The 18,131-nt window shown below is 38.3% G+C and overlaps 1 protein-coding gene and 1 long non-coding RNA gene across 5 annotated transcripts in view; one reads left to right on the forward strand and one right to left on the reverse strand.

Annotated features, from left to right (window-relative positions):
- The window catches only part of vti1a (vesicle transport through interaction with t-SNAREs 1A), a 145,806-nt gene extending 143,053 nt beyond the window's left edge, over nucleotides 1–2,753 (forward strand). For all 4 annotated transcript variants that reach the window (XM_058062703.2, XM_058062700.2, XM_058062704.2 and 1 more), the window contains one exon: nucleotides 397–2,753. Coding sequence is in view for 2 of the 4 variants with exons in the window: in XM_058062700.2 (XP_057918683.2) it covers nucleotides 397–490 (94 nt within the window). In the remaining 2 variants the exon portion in view is untranslated. The remainder of the gene's footprint in view (nucleotides 1–396) is intronic.
- A 5,575-nt stretch (nucleotides 2,754–8,328) lies between these two features.
- On the reverse strand, nucleotides 8,329–14,211 carry LOC131109717 (uncharacterized). The gene is made up of 3 exons (XR_009120776.2): nucleotides 14,109–14,211; nucleotides 9,321–9,423; nucleotides 8,329–8,373 (listed from the first exon to the last, which is right to left on the reverse strand). It is a non-coding gene; the product is annotated as an uncharacterized LOC131109717 (long non-coding RNA).
- Nucleotides 14,212–18,131: the final 3,920 nt, after the last annotated feature.

The following is an 18,131-nucleotide window of genomic DNA, read 5'->3' on the forward strand; positions in this document are numbered from 1 at the left end:
TAACAGATGTCACTGACCACAGTAAGTGAAAACATTTTCAAATGTGTTCAAAACCAACTTTATTTGTATAACAATTAACAGATGTCACTGACCACAGTAAGTGAAAACATTTTCAAATGTGTTCAAAACCAACTTTATTCGTATAACAATTAACATATGTCACTTACCAGGAGTAAAATAAGTCAAATGTCCGAAAAGCTGCAAAAAAAAGTAAAAATACTACAAGACTTAGTAGCGAAACATATAAAAAGTCAAAAACATATATAAGAACTTACATAAAAAAAAATAATAATAATTGTGAACATATATATGGCACATTGGGCATCTGTTTATGTATCTTTACAGACACACGAGATGACATCTCACTCTGTTTTTTTTTTGTGTGTGTTTGTGCAGGATCATCCAGAATCGCGTCCTGGTCTTTGTCCTGGGAGCCTTCATCCTCCTCACCATCATCCTGGCCATCTATTTCAATCTGCGAGGCCACTGATTTTCCACACACACACACACACACACACACACACACACACACACACACACACGTGATTAATAGCGACAAAAGCGTTTGGCTGTAATTAGGACAAATGGTGCCCATGAATCAAGGTTTTCCAAAGCCTGACAAGGAGATTTTGTTTTCCTCTTCTGTATCCATCTCCTCCTCCTCCTCCTCCTCCCTCCATCTTTTCTTTTTTTTTTTTTTGGAAACTTTCTGCCTCCTTTTGTTGTTTTTTCTCCTCTGTCATGCTCTGGCTTCCATCTCCAGGGACGCAAATAGATTTGTTGATCTCAGCATGATTCTTTAGCCTCCTCCTGGGAGCGTTCGACAGCGCACCAGGAAGAGGAGAGGCGGATGCTGGACCACCCTGGATTGGGATCTTCTCTCCTTTGCAGAGATAAAAAAAAAAAAAAAAAAAAAACTGCTCCTCACACTAAATTTGTTCTTTGACAAGAACTGGACGTAAACCCTCAGCTAACATTAGCACCATGTATAAATAACGCTAGTCGTTGTATTTATTTATAAATAAGTCGTCTTGTGCTCCAACTGTATTTTTTATGGAATCATCAACCTGCTTTGATTTGATTTCATCATCAGGACCAATTACCGGGATTACAACAAGGGTACGCTTATAAAGGGTTTATAAATGATTTATTAATCATCAATAAACAGCAGCAGCCTAGCAGCTTTTCACATCAATCCGTGACTTAATCGCTGTTAATTATGCTTACGTTACTGTTTATTAGGCTACGCTAGTTTATGCAGTCAACTCTAAAATTTTGAGTTAAAAAAATTTTTAATTAAAATAAAAAAAATTTATAAATAAAAAATAATTTTAAAATTAAAAAAAATATATTAATGAGAAACCACACTTTTTCGCTAACGTTAGCTAGCTAGTGTTTGTCACTGAGCTGTGACTTCTCGCCTATGCTGGTTAGGGCTTTATAACCAGTTTATAAACCATGTATAGGACGTTCACATTAAGAACGGGTTTATAAACACTTTGTAAAGCATTTATAAACATTATTAAGACTTTTTAACTTGTTTACGAACTTCGATGTATTAAATTTGGTACCACGTTATTTTATTTATGTCAATCAACTGTGTTTATTTGTTGTCGCATTGCAACAAAGTGTTTATAAACCCCGTTTTTAGCATCAGTAGCATCTGGTAACTGGCTTTTCTTATCAATGTTGACGTAGCCGCGGCGTTATAGCTTGTTTATAAACCATTTATAGCGCTAGCCTTGTTATAAAGTGGACGGTTGTGATGCGTTTGTGTGCTCCAGCAGGTTATAAAGCCTTAATTAACTGCAATGTGTTAAAAATATGTGTTATGAATGCAGTTCACAGACAGCTGGGGTAGGCTCCAGCATACAGGCGATCCTAGTGAGGATAAACGGGATAGAAAATGGATAGATAATGGCAATAAATAAAATGAAATAAAAGCATGTTGGCGTTAATGCCTGTTAATTAAGGCTTTATAACCTGTTTATAAATGCTGTGTCGTTGCTACTTTTATTTATCGAGTGGTCGGTTGTCATCGCACAGGCGGGCGTGAAAAGTGAATAAGAAAGCCGTTGGTCAAAGTCGGGACATGAAGTAAATCGCCGCGTACGTTTAAGGATACGTGTTTTCGCCACATGACATTAACGGCGAACAAAGCAGTGGCGGTGAGGGTCGGGGTCGGCCCCCCATCCGAGCTGGGTGCGGGCGGCCCACTGTGAGCTGTCAGGAAGGAAGCGAGGAAAGAGGAAGCATTTCGAAGCATAATGACCCCCAGTGATTGTTTTTGACCGTATGTGTGTGCGTGTGTGTGTGTGTGTGTGTGTGTGTGTGTGTGTTCATCCTACCTACATGATCACCCCCCCATCCCATACACCCCCACCCCAGCCTGTCAGACGAACTAGCGAGTGGAAGGCAGCGTGGCGGCGGCGGTGGCGGCGGCTTCCATTTGAAGTTGTAATGGTGTCAAAAAGTCAGGGCTGACTGACAGACGTCAGTCCCACAGGGCCTCATTAAAAACACAGCCACTTGACAAGGAAATAATTGAGCGCCGGCGACAACCTGAGGAGGGTGGTGGTGGGGGGGGGGGGGGTATAGCGGCGGTGACGGGAAGGAGGGGCCACCCGAGCCTCTTCTTGCTCGCCATGTTTTTTACATGTTTTTATTGTCTTTTCAGGACTATTATGTTCATTAGGAATATGGCGGGAGGAAGGCGGGACAGGAAGTAGCGACAACAGACCCCCCCCCCCCCCCCACCACCACCACCAGACACCTACACCCACATTGTTATGATTTAAGGACCCCCACCTGCTTAAAATATTTCATGTTCATGGGTGTTAACTTGCAGTCCTGCCTACTTCCTGTACATTCTCATATATTGACCCCGCCCCCTTGCTTGTACAACATCAAAAAAAAAAAAAAAAAAAATCATGGACCCCCTCCCTGAATGATGTTTGTCAGCCTATCATGACAAATTTAGGCGGGCCTTATTCAGCACCGCCACATATGGGCGGCGCTCTTTGCGCCCCTCCACCAATAACAACTACAAGAAATATGCGACCTCGCTCTCCACATAAAGAGGCACCATTTTGTACACGCGAGAATGGTTTTCTTATTCCTCTTTTCTCGCACCCGCCCCCTCGACAACAACAATGGCCACCAAGCTGCGTGTTGAGCTAGCAACCCGAGATTGCGTCATGAACAAGTATGTAAATATGTCCACCAATCAGAGTACTTGGCTCTTTTTTCCAATTCTTCAATGTGTGGGATTAAAGATGTAATTAAAGATTTAATGTGTCATTAAAGAAATGTCAACCTCAAAAAACGCTTACGTCGTCTCCTACCTAGCATGCCAAACAACCGCGGATTTGTGTTGGTACGTCACTTCCTGTGTGCATGGTTCGCTACGTGGAGGCGTTGACTTTCGCCAGTCGCAGTAGTAAGATACGTATTCCACATGGGCTCTTTGACTAGAATTTTTTGGTCCTCAAAAACAGCAGAGAGCCTCTGTTATATAGAGGACCTTTGACTATCATCATTTTTGCAGTACATAACATATAGAGGATCTTTGTAGGTAGCAAATTACTCCTATTATACTGTATAGAGGATCTTTGACTAGCATTTTTTGGTCTTCAAAAACAGCAGAGAGCCTCTGTTATATAGAGGACCTTTGACTATCATCATTTTTGCAGTACATAACATATAGAGGATCTTTGTAGACAGCAGATTACTGCTATTATACTGTATAGAGGATCTTTGACTAGAATTTTTTGGTCCTCAAAAACAGCAGAGAGCCTCTGTTATATAGGGGACCTTTGGCTATTATCATTTTTGCAGTACATAACATATAGAGGATCTTTGTAGGTAGCAGATTACTCCTATTATACTGTATAGAGGATCTTTGACTAGAATTTTTTGGTTCTCAAAAACAGCAGAGAGCCTCTGTTATATAGGGGACCTTTGGCTATTATCATTTTTGCAGTACATAACATATAGAGGATCTTTGTATGGAGCAGATTACTCCTATTACACTGTATAGAGGATCTTTGACTTGTATTTTTTGGTCCTCAAAAACAGCAGAGAGCCTCTGTTATATAGAGGACCTTTGACTATTATCATTTTTGCAGTACATAACATATAGAGGATCTGTGTAGGTATCAAATTTATCCTATTATACTGTATAGAGGATCTTTGACTAGCATTTTTGGAGTAGATCCTTAAAAACAACAGTGAGCTCCTATCATTTAGAGGATCTTTGACTAACTTTTTTGTATTGGGTCCTTTAAAACAACAGAAAGCTTCTGTCATTTCCAGAGGATCTTTGAGTGGCATTTGTTTTGAAATTGGTCTTTAAAAACAGCACAACACTCCTGTCACAAGAGAGGATCTTTGACTCTGTTTTTTTTTTTTTGCAGTGATTTAGAAGGTGTTTGAAATAGTTGCTTAAAAATCTTAAAAATTCCTGTCATATAGAGGATCTTTGAGTCACTTTTTTTTTGCAGTAGTTCCTTAAAAACAGCACTAGTTTTGCAGTGGGAGCGCTCACACCGGCGCTTAAAAACAGCATCATACATCTGTCATATGATATTTATTATAGAGGATCTTTGACTAGTGTAAACATATTGCTTCCGTTTTCATTTATGATTTATAACTTTATTTATGACCCTGCTGTGAAGCAAGCTAACGTCCTTTCCTCAGGGTGAAACAGAGGCCGAGCCAGGCATCTTACCTTTATACAATCTTTGAACTCCGGCGCATCGCGTCGGCACTACAAAGACGCAGCAGTTGTAATGTCAGCCATCTTTGTTGGCGGTAACATGATGTCTTCTTGCAGAAGGAGTTCTCAAAGAGGCCGAGACAGATTGTCCTCCAGCGTCTTTAAGGTGGACGTTCATCGAGACAGGAGATTTGACTCCACCCCTCGCGCCCCCCCCCCCTAACCTCCACCCCCCATGCTTGGTAATTTACTTTGCATATGGGGTCTTAGCAGACACGATTCTAAATTTCCAACTGGGAGGAATGAGCATTCTTCAAAAGGCGGCCTGCCACTCATGCCCCGCCCGTAGCCCCCGAGATCTGAGCGCAGCGTGATCGCCCGCGACATCTTCCCCGCAAAAACGGGAGAGCCGATCAGCTTTGATGGAGCACATCCGCCATGACAGGCTACTGAAGAGCTCGCTAATGAACGGGTGCCGTGATATGGGGGTAGGGGTAGGAAGGTAAGGGTGGGGGGGTGGGGGGTGGGGGGGGGTTATCGCTTAGCGTGACAGCCTGGAGGAGAGCGAGGGATGGACAGACGGATCAAGATGAATTTGCATAGCGTACCTGTCATGCAGGTGTGGAAGATCTTTAGTGATGCTAGCTAGCATTTGCCTATGCATGACGGGGCAACCGATTGCAATATTGATACCCCAGCATCAATATCGTTAAGTATCGCACAGTACTTAAATTTTTACACCCTTGTTATCAATGGCAAAATATCGTTATACGTATGTGTTACGGTTCACGTTTTTACTCAAGTGTACGGAAAAATATCGGCAATATCACCATATCATAATACTTGTTTAATCTAAAACGGAGCTGTATCGATTCATTATCGTTCTCCAATAATCGTATCGTATCGATTCCCATCCCAAATATCTATTTAAAATATCAGTTATATTGTGATACTATTGATATCATGATAACCCCAATACCAATATTGAACAATAATATCGATATGTATCGACCCGCTTATTGCGCAAAATATCGTTGAACTGCGATACTGCCAATACATCATCGCTCATCATTATTCTTTTGATTTGTACTACTAGTAGTAGTAGTAGTAGTAGTAGGCTAGTATTTGCAGGCTGCTTAGCCTGCTTTTGTCCTATTATATGAAATTTGTCAGAGATTTCTTTTGGAAAACATTTTTTTTTAAAAATCAATAAAAATAAACATAAAATCAATAAAAAATATAAAATTATTTAGGGGTTGCTTAAGAACATTTTAGGCTGTTTTTTTTTAAAATAGGCTTGCTTATTAGCCTGCCTTTGCCCTATTATATGAAATTTGCCAGAGATTTCTTTTGGGATTTTTTTTTTTAAAAATCAATAAAAATAAAAAATAAAATCAATAAAAAAATATAAAATTATTTAGAGGGGCTTAAGAACATTTTAGGACATTTTTTTTTAAATAGGCTTTCTTATTAGCCTGCTTTTGCCCTATTAGTATATGAAATTTGTATATGTGAAATTATTTTTGTTAAAAAAAAACAATAAAAAATTAAAATTATTTAGGGGGGCTTAAGAACATTTTAGGGGGTGCGGTTAGGAAAATTCGGACCTCCTGGTTGCATCGAGTATCAACTAAGCTTCAACCAGCTATTTTTTTTTTAATAAATGAAATGCTCAACTTTTCAGTCTTTGCTGATCTCAAGGCCTCCTAAGGAGGACCCCAAGAGCTGGGAGTCCTTATTGATCCCCCTACCTTTTTTTTATGCCATGACCCATTTTCCCATTCATTTTTAAAGATGCCTCATGAGATTCTTCCTTTTTCTCTTTTCTCATTTTTTTTTTTTTCATCCTTCTCCCCCAACATGTCGCCACCCCACTTTTCTCGATTCCTTCGCCCCAAGTCCATCCTTGACCCTGAAAATTGTCATTCAGCCACAGATCACAGCTGCTGAATATTAGGGCTTACAAAAGGCACTTAAAATATGGTTGAAATCGTTCAATCCCAAAGGCCACGGCGCACATTCGAATTAGGCGAGAGAGGAATCAGTTAGCAAAGACAAGAATTCAAGTGGATTTTGCACATTGAGGTACTCGTGCTAAGAGTCCGCTGGGACGGCGCCAGTTGGTGCCACTTCAAGCCAATGCAATTTGCTGTGGCGCCAATAAGGTGCAGAGTGGCGTGCAGTGGCTCCAACTGCCTCCCAACTGGCTCGTGGTGGCTCGTAACGGCGGCAAAAATTGAGTTTGGCAGCAAGAAAATTTCTAAATTTTTAAAATCTTCGTCGTCTTTGAAGTGTCCACCAAGTGGAACCAAATGTCACAAACAATCCGCCGATTGGAATCCATTGGAATGCAATGGCGCGAGCCAAGTTGCGCCAATGATGCTAGGAGTCCACTTGGCCGGTGCCAGTTGGTGCCACTTCACGCTAATGCAATTTGCTGTGGCGCCTTGTGTCCCCAATAAGGTGCCTAGTGGCGTGCGGTGGCTCCAACTGCCTCCAACTGGCTCGTGGTGGCCCATAACGGCGGCAAAAAATTATTTTGGCGGCAAGAAAAATTCAAAATGTTTGAAATTTTTGTCGTCTTCTAAGTGTCCACCAAGTGGAACCAAATGTCACAAACAAACCTGCTGATTGGAATCCACTGGAATGTAATGGCACGAGCCAAGTTGCGCCAATGATACTAGGAGTCCACTTGGCCGGTGCCAGTTGGTGCCAGTTCGCTCCAATGCAATTTGCTGTGGCGCCTAGTGTCGCCAATAAGGTGCCTAGTGGCTCCAACTGCCTCCCAACTGGCTCGTGGTGGCCCGTAATGGTGGCAAAAATTTAGTTTGCCAGCAAGAAAATTTCTAAATGTTTAAAATCTTCGTCAACTTCGAAGTGTCCACCAAGCGGAACCAAATGTCACAAACAATCCGCCTATTGGAATCCACTGGAATGTAATGGCGCGAGCCAAGTTGCGCCAATGATGCTAGGAGTCCACCGGGCCGGTGCCAAAGATTATGTGATTGGCGCGTAGTGGCTCTCGCTGTGGCGCCGAATTAACGGCAACATGGCAACATCCCGAGCGAACATGATTTTTGGAGCAAACTGGCACCAAGTGGCACCAACTGGCGCCAGCACAGTGGCCTCTTAGCATAAAGGAACACAACACACATTGATGTTGATGTAAAAAGGTGCTGGTTTCCTCTCCAAAAGTTGGGTGGACCCCCCCTCGGGGGTCATGGTGAACTTCATAGTACTTGTGTGTGCTCTCCGTTTTGTTGCATTTGGCTGCTTTAAGTTTTGATGTGATGAGTGAAGAGTTGTGTAAACTTTTTACCTCTTTATTGTCATCAGTCGCATGTGAAAGTAGCTGCAAGCGTCCAGAGAGATGGTGGAGGTAGTGGAGGTAGTGGAGGTAGTGGAGGTGATGGTGGAGGTAGTGGAGGCGGTGGCGGTGGTTTGATTGATGGCCTTTCAGTGCAGGGTCTGCACTCCCGCTCCATCAATTTCCAAATCCTCAACTCCCTTGTAAACTAAGAATATTGGCCAAGCAAGCATTGCAAGGTAAACACAAGCTATTCTCAGCACACTGCATCTTTTTTTGTGTGTGTGTGTGTGGAGCATTACCCAATACCTGCACTGCACTACACACCAAACACCTCAGCGGTTGTCTTCTATGAGGGGGAAAAAAAACAACAAAATTATCAGAATATTAGCCTAAAATTAATAATCGTGATTTAAAAATAATTAACAGATGTGGACAAAGTGTTTTTACTCATGCAGATGCTAAGGTTGTGTATTTGGGGTAAGGTGTTTATTATTTTTGGTAACATAATTTGGCTCATTTAAAATCAACAAATATGTGTTTTAATTTTATTTATTTATTTATTATTTATTTTAAATAATAATTAAATCATAATAAATAATATTTAGTTATTTATTTAATCACTTTAAATTTTTATTGCATAATTATTTGTATGTGTGAGTAGTAATTAATGCATTTTTTTAATTTATTTTCTTAATATATTTTAAAAGCCAACGCTAAGCTAATCTGAAGTCATTTATCCATAATAATTTATTTCAATACATTAAATCTTCATTTTAGGATTATTTATATTTATTTATAAAAGCATAATTGGTTAATTGGTTAATTAAAGTATCATATTAATTATTTTTTGTGTTTGTTATTGTTTTTATGTATTTAAACTGTATTATTTGTACTCTACAGTTATTTTTTCTTAAATTGCTTACATTTATTTATATATTTCATGTTTTTGAGTTGAATTTATTTTGTTTTCTAAGCTTTTTATTTTATTAATATTTTATTGTATTGTACGACAAAGCTAGGACTGATATTTTTCAGCCTTGAAGGAGGTCCTCCCTCTCATGAGTGTCCCTTCTTCTTGTATGTCGTATAAGTTTTGTCATTTTTGCATTGCATGCTGGGAAAATGCATCCTGTTTCTAAGAGGATGTGTTTTCAGCACCATGGACAGGGTCTGTAGCGTTTTAACAACATGAATGCTAAACAGGAAGTAGTTTTTTTATGTACAAAATGAAGCTTACAGACTAGCTTTTAGATATTTCTCCTTAAAATAATAATAAAAAAAAAAAAAGAGAACCCTTCAAAGTGACGTGCGATGGTGAGACGAGGTCACGGGGTCGTGCGTCAGAGAGGCTCCTCGCTGATGGATGCCACTTGCAGCATCCAGCGGGCCGAGCGAGCTGGCGGGGAAATAAATAAATAAATCAGCAGCAGCAGCAGCATCAAAGGGATGTTCAAAAGGAAAACAAAGCCTGCGCACGTTCGTTTGCGAACACATACACACACACACACACACACACACACACACACACACACACACATATGGAGGAAAGAAACAACAAAAAAAAACACTTTTAGTTGTGCTCTCCAATGACATTCAGCTGGAGGAGAAAGCAGACCAAAGAAGGCGAAAACCACAACGTTTGTTGTCCGATTCCTCTGTGGGGAAAAAAACATGACAATATCTAACACATCTTTCCCCCCTGTCACGATTAGTCGAGGCAGAAGGCCGCCCACCCTGTGATGTTGTTATCAGGACATTTAAAAAAAAATTACAAATACAAATTTTGTAGTCCGGCGGCACGGTGGTCGAGTGGTTAGCGTGCAGACCTCACAGCTAGGAGACCAGGGTTCAATTCCACCCTCGGCCATCACTCCGGTTTCCTCCCACATTCCAAAAACATGCTAGGTTAATTAGCGACTCCAAATTGTCTATATAGGTATGAATGTGAGTGTGAATGGTTGTTTGTCTATATGTGCCCTGTGATTGGCTGGCGACCAGTCCAGGGTGTACGCCGCCTCTCACCGTGAAGAAAAAGCGGTAGAAAATGAATGAATTTTGTAGTCCAGCCACAACATCAACAATGGCGCAGACCAACAAAAAAAGTTCCAAATAAAGTTCCACTTCCTCCTAAATAGTCGGAGGTATGCTGGAGCCTATCCCAGCTGACTTGCAGGTGTATTTTTATACCTAACCCTAGATTTAAAAGTTTATTTATTTTGTTTACTATTGTAGTTTTTTTTCAGACATTGAACTTTAGCTGCTCCTGTTTGCGTGACAATGTGTTGCTAGGCAGAATCCATCGGGCACAAGTATCACTGCCCTATCAACCAATTAAAAAAAAAAGCATTTTGCAGGCTTCTGTCGTTAATATACCAAACAACATCTATAGAAAAAGCGGTAGAAAAAGAATGAATGAATGAATTTTGTAGTCCAGCCACAACATCAACAATGGCGCAGACCAACAAAAAAAGTTCCAAATAAAGTTCCACTTAGGACCACTAGGGTCCTAAATAGTCCATCTCCAAAAAATTTAATTTTTTTAATATGCTGGAGCCTATCCCAGCTGACTTCAGGTGTATTTTTATACCTAATCCTAGATTTAAATTTGTTTATTTTGTTTACTATTCTAGTTTTTTAGATATTTAGTTGTTCCTGTTTGCGTGACAACGTGTTGCTAGGCAGAATCCATCGGGCACAAGTATCACTGCCCTATCAACCAATAAAAAAAAAGCATTTTGCGGGCTTCTGCTGTTAATATACCAAACAACATGTATAAAAATACCCCACAAAATAACACTTGGTGTCATTTCTCTAAGTTTTTTTTGTTTTTTTTGTTTTTTTTTTTGCCAAAAAAATGTAGCTAAACGTAAACGTTGGCTCCTGCAGCCTGTTTGTTCATGTTGCTTGTTTGTGTGGCCTTCAGTTTAGTCAGCGTGGGATCAACACCGCCATTAAATATTGAAGAAGCTGGGCGGATGATTGGTGTGTTAGCGTGTGTGTGTGTGTTAGCATGTTAGCTCACTGGAACCAAAACAAACCCCTGAGTCTGGCCCCGCCCCCAAGCTAGCTCCTGAAACCTTTTTTTTTTTGTACCTTGAGAATTAGTTGACTCATTTATGGTATTTATTTATGGTATTTTTCCCTGCATTTCTGGACAATATGGCTTCTTTTTGTTTTGCAACCACTTGACTGAGGCCCCTCGGTCTGTGTCTGTGTGTGCGTGGGTGGGGGGGGTGTTGGGGGGGTGCATGTGTGGTCAGTCAAGGCACTTTAGTACTGTGATTGACAGGAACACAGATAGCGCTGCCCCTGTCTGACTGACGCTGGTGTCAAGGTGAAGCCAAGGTGTTCTCTGAGGCTCGGACCTCTTTCCACAAGGCTGCACTGCCGCCTTGATTGGCTCTTAGCGCTGATGCTAACAACCAAAACAAACTTTGGAAGCCAATTTAAACAAGACAACAATATAACAAGAAGATAAGATTACAACAATATGTGTTCTTATATATTTTTTTTAAGCCACCAACCCCTCAAACTCTACAATGGACCCCAGGATGCCAGGTTTAGGAACCCTGATTTTGTGTATTTTTTTTTTTTATTATTGAAGATTATCAGATTTTTTTGTAATTACTTTTAGTGGAATTTTTTTTTAGATTTTTTTTTTTAAACCAAATTGATTTGTAAGTAATTTGATTGTAATATTTTACCTTGTTACCTTTATTATATAGTATATATATAATATATTTTAGTTTACCTTTACCTTTAGTTTTTTTTATTTAATTGATTTGCTAATTAAAATTTTATTACATTTTAATTCTCAATATTTGACATTTTTATTTTTCTGTTTATATTACTGTTTTAAAAAAATTCTAGTTTTTGTGTGTATCTAATTTTATGTGTTTTTATTTGTTTTAATTCTTAATATTTTATATTTTTATTTTTCAGATCAGTTTATATTTCTATTAAAACAATCTAAATTTTGATTACATTTTAATTCTCAATATTTGACATTTTTATTTTTCTGGTTATATTACTGTTTTAAAAAAAATCTATTTTTTGTGTGTATTTAATTTTCTGTGCATTTATTTGTTGTAATTCTTAATATTTTTTTATCTTTTTATTTTTCAGATCAGTTTATATTTCTATTTTTAAAAAATAAGTTTTTGTGTGTATTTAATTTTCTGTGCATTTATTTGTTGTAATTCTTAATATTTTTTTATCTTTTTATTTTTCAGATCAGTTTATATTTCTATTTTTAAAAAATAAGTTTTTGTGTGTATTTAATTTTCTGTGCATTTATTTGCTTTAATTCTTAATATTTTATATTTTTATTTTTCAGATCAGATCTATTTTTATTTAAAAATATCATTTTTTTAAGCGTGTATTTAATTTTCTATGCATTTATTTATTTTAATTTTGTCATTTAGTTCCGGTATTATTTTCTCCACGCCATAACAATACATAGATTTAGAATTTAGCCTATGCTTTTATCATTACCATATACCATATACATATGTTGCTATGCCCTTTTAACGTGCATTAACCTTTGTGGTTTAATAGTAAATTACACCACAAAAGCTGTTTTTGTTTCTGTTGCTTTAAGGTCCGGTGTAGCTAATAACAGCAAGCAAGCAAACATCAATTGAGGCTGGCTGTTAATGTTTCAAGTAAGCAACAGAGGAAACAATAAAAAGGCGAGCGTCGTCGGACCAGCATTAGGAGTGCATGTTGGCGTTCCTCCCTGACAGAGTGTGCATGATAATAAAGCCAAAGGAAAAGACAGCACCTTAATAGCCCGTATGATGACACTTTATCTATAGTTTGTGCATATAATGACCAAACTAAAGGCGTTGAACCCTCGGGAGTGAGTTCACGTCTCTGACATTTGACATCTTTATAATTAAGTGGGGAGGTCTAATCTCCTTCCTCTCACATGACACGTGGCTGCCCACGTCGGCCATTTAATATGCTTATAAGCAGCATGTTTTATTCAAATATGCAGATGAGGTTCTGCGCTCCAAAACAGACTTTTTGACATGGCTCGAACGCCCCCTGTCATCATGGCGGGCGACGGGGGCGCTGGTGGGCTTGGCCTTCTGCAAATTTCATTTGCGACAAGAAAAAGTTGGCTTCCACATTGTCTTCTTGGGCAAGGACATTGGTTAGCTTTAAAGCTACAGTAGGAAACAGCAGTGAGCTAGTTAGGATACTTGAAAAAGCAACAAAGACAAACCTTGGCAGAGGTTGTTATTTTGATGCTGCATTGGTAATCGCATCAGCTTCATTGCTGCAGCAAAGGTGGACCAGCCAGGACACCTCTTGTGTTGTTTTAGCACGAGCAATGTCGCTAATTAATTTATTTGGTTTTTATTTTTGTGTTTTGACTGATTAATTTTTGTAGTTTGTTAATTAAAAATTAAATTTTATTTTATTTTATTTTATTTTGCTATTTTGCTATTACTATATTATACTATTATTATATTATTTAAAATTTATATTATTTATATTATTTAAAATTTAAAATTTTCCAATTTTATTTTAGAATTAATAATTTCTTTCATTTTTATGTAATCAATTTAAAATCAGCAAAAAAAACTAGCATGTTTAGCATTAGCATCTACACTAAGTGGAATCAATTAATTCCCGTACCATTTGATAATTTTGATAATTTTATAATGTTCATTATTAATATAAAAATTTTACATTCAACATATTTAACATAAAAAAAATTCAAATTTTATTTTAGAATTTTATTTTTCATTTTTATGTAATCAATTTAAAATCAGCATGTTAGCATTAGCATCTACACTAGTAATGCTAAGTGGAATCAATGAATTCCTGTGCCATTACAAACTTGACCGTTAATGTTAGGTAACATTTAAATAGTTTTAAAAGTATAAATAGAATTCTTAACAGTAAAGTAAAAAAAAAATACGAGATGCTAGTCGTTAGCTAAGTGTGTTTTCCTTTAGCTCGTGGTCACTCCTATTCGGAGGAAAAGGCTCCATCTTTAGCAGCAGAGCTTTTTATGGAGGACAGAGGTGGAAGAAAGAGGCTGTTATGTTCACTTTTAGCTTGACTTACCTCCATGAGGCTTCACTGAGCCGCTACCTGCTACAAGCAAGTCCACGGGCCTCAACGGGCCTGATTATACGCCGCAGCAGCCCACAGCTTTCACCAGCCAGCAGCCTCTCAACACAAGTTTTAGCCAAGAATTTAGCCAAGATTTCTGCCTTTATAAAGATAGAACTGAGAAGGTAGAGCGGTATTTTGTAGTCATTTTTACAGTGCTACATTAGCATATGAATGTCCGAGCTAACAAGTGTGTTTTTTTTTAGGTGCTAGCAGTCATTTCCTTCGAATGGTGAGCTAAAATTGAGATTACAATGTGCCAGCTAGCTAGCTAATTAGCTAGATAGCTAGCTAGCTGCCGGCAGGCATATCCCAGGGCAGCTATTTAGGGGCTTGGGTCAATGTTACCATGACTGAAGAGGAGTATGATTCTAAATAGCATTAGCCACATGCTAGCTAGAAAAACATAAGAAAAACATATAGGTACATCGTAGCGAGCTAATTGATGTCATTTATTATCTATTGTGCAATAGGAACATCACATTAAAAGCCACCATATATATATATAATATTTTTTATAACTGTTTATAATTATTTTTTTTAGTTTGTTAATTAAAATTTAAATTACATTTAAATTAAATTAAATAAAAATTTAATTTGTTGTTACTGGTAATTGATAATTTTGATAATTTTATGATGTTTGTTATTAATATAAAAAATTTACATTCAACATATTTAACGTAATAAATGATGAAATCACATATTATTAGATATTAAATTATTTTAATTAATTATATATATATATATATAATTTAATATATTATTTTAAAAAGTGTAATATTAAAATATAACATTTATTAGTGTTCATCCCAAGGAGTGTTACTATTATTTGTATGTTAATAATATATCCAATATAATTCCTTTTATATATTTTTAAAACAATTATAGAAAATTGTAAAAAAAAAAGTAAAATAAAAAAGACTAAAATATAAAACTCACACAAATTTTTTATTTAATTTTTATTAAAATTAATAATTTATTTTTTTTATTTAAGTATTAAAAAGTTTATCATTATATTACTATTAGTTGTATATATGATTTAATTCATTTTATATAGTTTTGTTTAATATATTATCTAAAATGCATAACATTAAAATGACTCTTTCGAAAGCTAATAAGTGTTACTATTAATTGTGATTTAATTAATTTTAGATTTTTTTTTTATTTAACATTATTTCAATTTTTGTGTCAACTTTATCAACCCATTGCTTTCTTTGCCTGCACTACCTCTTGTGTCCACCAGGGCTGCCATGTTTATTGCCTGATTTATTGCCTCTTTCACATCCACCTGTTGTTTCTCTGCGGGCCCAATTAGAAACCTGCTGTGTGTGTGTCTGTGTGTGTGTGTGTGTGTCATGTTGGAATGTGTCACACACACGGCGCAGATGCTGCGTAATATCACCCACCCAAAATAAACCAAAACATCCCCTCGTCGTTGCTGACAAGCGGACAACGCCTTGGTTGATTGTAAGCCATGTCGCCTCTACGGTGGCCTCTTTATCCATTCATCACATCGCCCCTCCGTGTGTCCGAGACCCCCAACCCCCCACCCCCCCCCTAGCCCCCCGCGGGGTCGTCACTGTTATTTACCAAATATAGTCCGACAAAGAAGAAGTGGGATTTTTGCACTGATTGAACATCAAAGTAGCAAAGTCCCCTCCTCGACGCCCGCCCCTTCTATTAGGCGCTCTTAAGAACAGAGGAAAGCATCCATTCCTGGCACATCAATGGCCGCTTGCTAATCAATTGAAAACGACACTTGTATGGGGATGCAAATCTAATCTTTGTCTTATTAGAGCTTTTAGAAGATGCATGTCGGGATTTAATGTTATGAAATAAAAGCAAGAGAGACGGGTTTGCACTTTTTTTTTTGGTCGGGGGGGGAATCTAAAGGCGTTAGTAATGGTCCAAATCAAAGCCAAGCCACTGCAGTAATTACCGGAGGAGTTTGCCTATCCTTATTAATATTGATCAAATATTACTGTGATGTGATCTCTGATGAATTTGGAAGGTGGCTAACGAGCACAAAGATGAACGAGGCACTTGTTTTTTTTCGAGGTCTGAGAACGAGAGAAACAGTTGAGTTCCTAACGAGGCGTCGCCGAAGCTCGTCGCGGGGAATTCAAGAGGCCTTTTTCGCAAAAATTCACGCGCATGGTTTTAAAATGGCGTCAAACAGGCGGAGAAACAAAATGTGACGATTCATCATGGCGGAGGATCACACAGCGTTTAAAGATCCTGTGGTATTGAAGTGTAAATAAGAAGTACTCCAACGTCTATGGTTCATAGTTCATAGTTCATAGAAGCACTAGTGTGATCGTGCGGGCTGTGGGTGGAATAAATAAATGAAAAGAGAAGCACAAATCAAAGAAAATACAGCTGGAATAGGTGCAGATTCTGGAAGATCTAAAAAAAAAAAAGCTTTTTGTGCGGGTTATTGTGTGTAGCTGCTCTATAGGAGTCCACAACTCAATACAAAATTTGGATAAACGAGCATAATAGATCCACTTTCAATATGCTGTAATTTTGTGAAAATAAGACGCACTCAAACATGGAATTTCGTCTATTCATAAAAATTTTTATACCGCTTGACCTCGTTTTTTTGAGGTCTGAGAACGAGAGAAACAGTTGAGTTCCTAACGAGGCGTCGCCGAAGCTCGTCGCGGGGAATTCAAGAGGCCTTTTTCGCAAGAATTCACGCGCATGGTTTTAAAATGGCGTCAAACAGGCGGAGAAACAAAATGTGACGATTCATCATGGCGGAGGATCACAAAGCGTTTAAAGATCCTGTGGTATTGAAGTGTAAATAAGAAGTACTCCAACGTCTATGGTTCATAGTTCATAGTTCATAGAAGCACTAGTGTGATCATGCGGGCTGTGGGTGGAATAAATAAATGAAAAGAGAAGCACAAATCAAAGAAAATACAGCTGGAATAGGTGCAGATTCTGGAAGATCTAAAAAAAAAAAAAGCTTTTTGTGCGGGTTATTGTGTGTAGCTGCTCTATAGGAGTCCACAACTCAATACAAAATTTGGATAAACGAGCATAATAGGTCCACTTTCAATATGCTGTAATTTTGTGAAAATAAGACGCACTCAAACATGGAATTTCGTCTATTCATACATTTTTTATACCGCTTGACCTCGTTAGGAGATGACCCCAGTTGACCTTTCATGCAGGAAACAGGGTCCACCCTAGACTGGTCACCTGTGACACATACACGCCATCATGCATTCACACCTACGGACCATTTAAAGTCGACAATGAACCTAAACATGCATGTGCTTTGGAGTCCCGCCTTTTTCGCCATTCGCCCACCGAGCTTTAAAATGGTGTCAAACGCGCTGATGAGGCGAGCCACCAAACGCCGCCGTTTCATCGTCCAACAATGACGGGCGGAGGATCACAGAGCGCTGAAAGATCCTCTTATATTGAAGTGTAAATAAGGCGCACTCAAACAGGACAGATGCCATGTCAGGACACCAGGAAAAAAGACGAAGTGACTTGAAATTTCTCACATCTTTTTAGCTTATGGAAAAGAGAGCATAAAATCATATCAAACTTATACAGTTTAATATGCTAGGAGTTGGTAGGCTAATGTTGATTGACTTGTTGATTGACAATGTTGTCTTACTGATTGTGTGGCCAACCACTCATCCACCGTGCGGCCTGTGTCAGCAACAACTACGCTACTGCAAGATCGCTTAAGAGCTAATTAGCTTGAAATTTCTCAACATACTTCTTAAAATTTTTTAATTGTCTCTAACATGTTAGGTTACCCCGGACTTGAAACTTCTCACACACACGTCAAAGTTCATTGAATGTCAATCGGCACCAAATTTTTTATACACTGCCTTTGAATCGGACTTGAAATTTCTCGCACGTCGTTTGTTTGACATGTGACTCAGTCCAGACCACATTGTTCCTTCAAGGTCTCCACGTTGGTATGATTGACTTGAAATTTCTCACACATGT

This window comes from Doryrhamphus excisus, unplaced genomic scaffold (assembly GCF_037039965.1).
Source record: "Doryrhamphus excisus strain RoL-2023G ecotype Guam unplaced genomic scaffold, RoL_Dexc_Guam_v1.1 HiC_scaffold_24, whole genome shotgun sequence".
Lineage (NCBI taxonomy): Eukaryota > Metazoa > Chordata > Actinopteri > Syngnathiformes > Syngnathidae > Doryrhamphus > Doryrhamphus excisus.